Source organism: Limulus polyphemus, unplaced genomic scaffold (genome assembly GCF_000517525.1).
Source record: "Limulus polyphemus unplaced genomic scaffold, Limulus_polyphemus-2.1.2 Scaffold5928, whole genome shotgun sequence".
Taxonomy (NCBI): domain Eukaryota; kingdom Metazoa; phylum Arthropoda; class Merostomata; order Xiphosura; family Limulidae; genus Limulus; species Limulus polyphemus.
The window spans coordinates 48,451-50,956 of record NW_013671538.1 but is presented as its reverse complement, the minus strand read 5'-3'; the positions used below and the strand labels follow the sequence as shown (position 1 = coordinate 50,956).

The 2,506-nt window shown below is 31.4% G+C and overlaps 1 protein-coding gene across 2 annotated transcripts in view; it reads left to right on the top strand.

Moving 5' to 3' along the window:
- The window catches only part of LOC106473147 (tektin-1-like), a 55,703-nt gene that overhangs the window by 4,801 nt on the left and 48,396 nt on the right, over window positions 1–2,506 (top strand). For both annotated transcript variants that reach the window (XM_013933828.2, XM_022401638.1), the window contains exon 2: window positions 1,532–1,733. In XM_013933828.2, coding sequence (XP_013789282.1) covers window positions 1,547–1,733 — 187 coding nt within the window. In that variant the 5' untranslated portion in view covers window positions 1,532–1,546. The remainder of the gene's footprint in view (window positions 1–1,531; window positions 1,734–2,506) is intronic.

Below are 2,506 nucleotides of genomic sequence, written 5' to 3'. Positions count from 1 at the left end.
TAACAGAAAACCTGTCCAGGGCCACTCTGTGATCCCAGTCCCGGGCCGCTTATCCATCCCAATCCGCCCCTGCTCAGCAGCACTTTTTGAGCAGCTACAAGTCTTATTAGACCATTTAAATCTAAAGTGTATCCTACTGATCTCTAAGTAATATGCACACCTGCATTAATAACCGGATTGTTAGAATGATCTGTACTTGACTACTGTCTGTCTTGTTAAGAATATATCTCAACCACTTCTTTTATCAACATACCAGTTTCATGTAAGCTCTTCAGAGTCTTGCATACAGCAGATCTTCCACTAATATATGGAGTTATTTGCATGGAATGTTCTTGGCCAATCAAAACTTTGATTTCTTCATGTTTGTTTTGTGGTATTTCAGTTTCAGGAGCCTCACTACTATCACTGTTGCATAGTGTTTCCCACTGTTTCTGTAATTATTTCTGATACAGTATATTGCCTCCGCTCATGTAAATAGCTATTCTTGTTCTGTGCTGCTTTCTATATGCAAAATTTTTTTGTGCATTCCACAAGCTCCCACCCTTATGGAATTGACTGATTCCAATGTATCTTGCATGCAAATCATCATGCGACAACCCTCCACCAATAACAGCACGACACACTCTCTTGAAGCATGTTTGTTTTATTAAACTGGTACCAGTAAGGATTTAGTAAAGGTTTTATTTAGCCTTCTAGAGTACTAAATATCTATCTCATCTCACATTCAAACACTTGAAAAAGTTACTGATGTTCTTTCTCTTATACTCTTAAGTCCCTCTTTTTATTAAGGTAACAGCTGTTTTTTTATTTATTTTTTAAAAATTCCATTCACAGCCAGCTAGTGATCTAATTGCATGTGATTCAAACATTCATTGTCTTTATTATCATTACACGATGGAGACATATTGTATACAAAGCCTTGGTAAAACGTTTATAGCTGTCTTTTTTTTTTAATTCCAATAGCACAGTAGCTTATAGTTAAAACAGTCAACATTTGAATTTCACATAAATAACAATCAGCCTATTCCTAGGCGTAGTTAGTGGTTTCAATAATTTTGGGTATGTTTGAATAACATATAGTCTTGGAGCATGCCCAGTGTTACCATAAAAGCTAATTTTAGCAATTCATTGTCCAACTTTATTCATTTGGTTAATTTTCCTGGCGAAATACTTAACTCATTTAATTTTTTTATCTGTGGAGATAAAACTTTAGATCTCAAGAAGTTTGAGAACCATATTTATAAGATAGAACTTTGTGTGATATATGGAGGGTATGACAGAATGGAATATAAGTCAGCAGTATATCATAATAATAACTATTTGTCCATCAAGAGGTAAGTTAAGTTCCATCTACATGTAAATATATACAAAATTTGGCTTCAAGCTTGAATTAAATGTCTATGAATTGAATGTATTATCTTTCATGGGACTATCGATTTTGATAAGTATTAGCTTACATCTTAATTCCAAAAGGAAAGTACATATCTACTATAAAATTAAATATCTAATAAAAATAACTTGTATTATTTAGTTCTAACCTAAGGTGATGTACAACTCGCGGAAACATTTAAGAACAGACGAGAAAATTTGGAAATCAACTAATAGATGTAAATGTGAAAAGGCTGACAGAAACTGTTCATATGCCCAAAGGGTTTCTGAGGAATGCAAAGTTGTATGTGTAGATAAAAATGAAACAACTTCCCAAAATGAGCAAGATGTTAAGCAAAGTTTAGGTAAGTGTGCTAATCATGTTAAAGATTGAGTATTTTTAAGCTTGCATGTTCATTGGATTTTTTTTCAAATAATTTCTAACTCATTTTTTTATATAAATGGGTGAAAACTAGAAGGGAAATGCATTATTTTCATTATTACTACCTTCATATTAGTACCAAGAGATATTTAAATTACCATAGTATGCAGTTTTTCTTTTTGTAACTTTTTTATTTACAAGTTGTTTCTAACTTTTATATTTTCTTTAAAAATGCATGAGTTCCAATATATAACATTAGGAGCATAATTCACTGGTAATTCAGTTTTACAGTTACTTAGATAATTATGTTTATGTTAGAATTTAGCTCATGTTTTATATTGCTAATTATTTTGTATTTTTAAAAACTATAAAAGCAATAAAATTATTTGTTAATGTATTTTGTTATGAAATATTTGATGTATCCATTTTGGTATTGCAAGATTATAATGCCGATAACAACTTTAGGGGGGAGGGAAAAAAGCCAGAGGGTGAAAAAGCTAATGTAAGAAATTCACTGTAGAGTATTAAATAAAATAACAGTATCAAGCCTACCTGAAAATTAATAATAATGAGAAACTAGTGTTGGTGTATTTTTTGTAGGTGCAGTGTTTTTGCAATACAGTGAAATATGAATAATTTTACCATAAAAGAAAAGTGGAGGAAAAAGTATTGTTACGTCTCTGCTCGTTTGTTCATTTGCGGTATAAATTCTTTCCGAGGAACTTTAGGGATACAAGTCCTTTCTTAATTAAAACT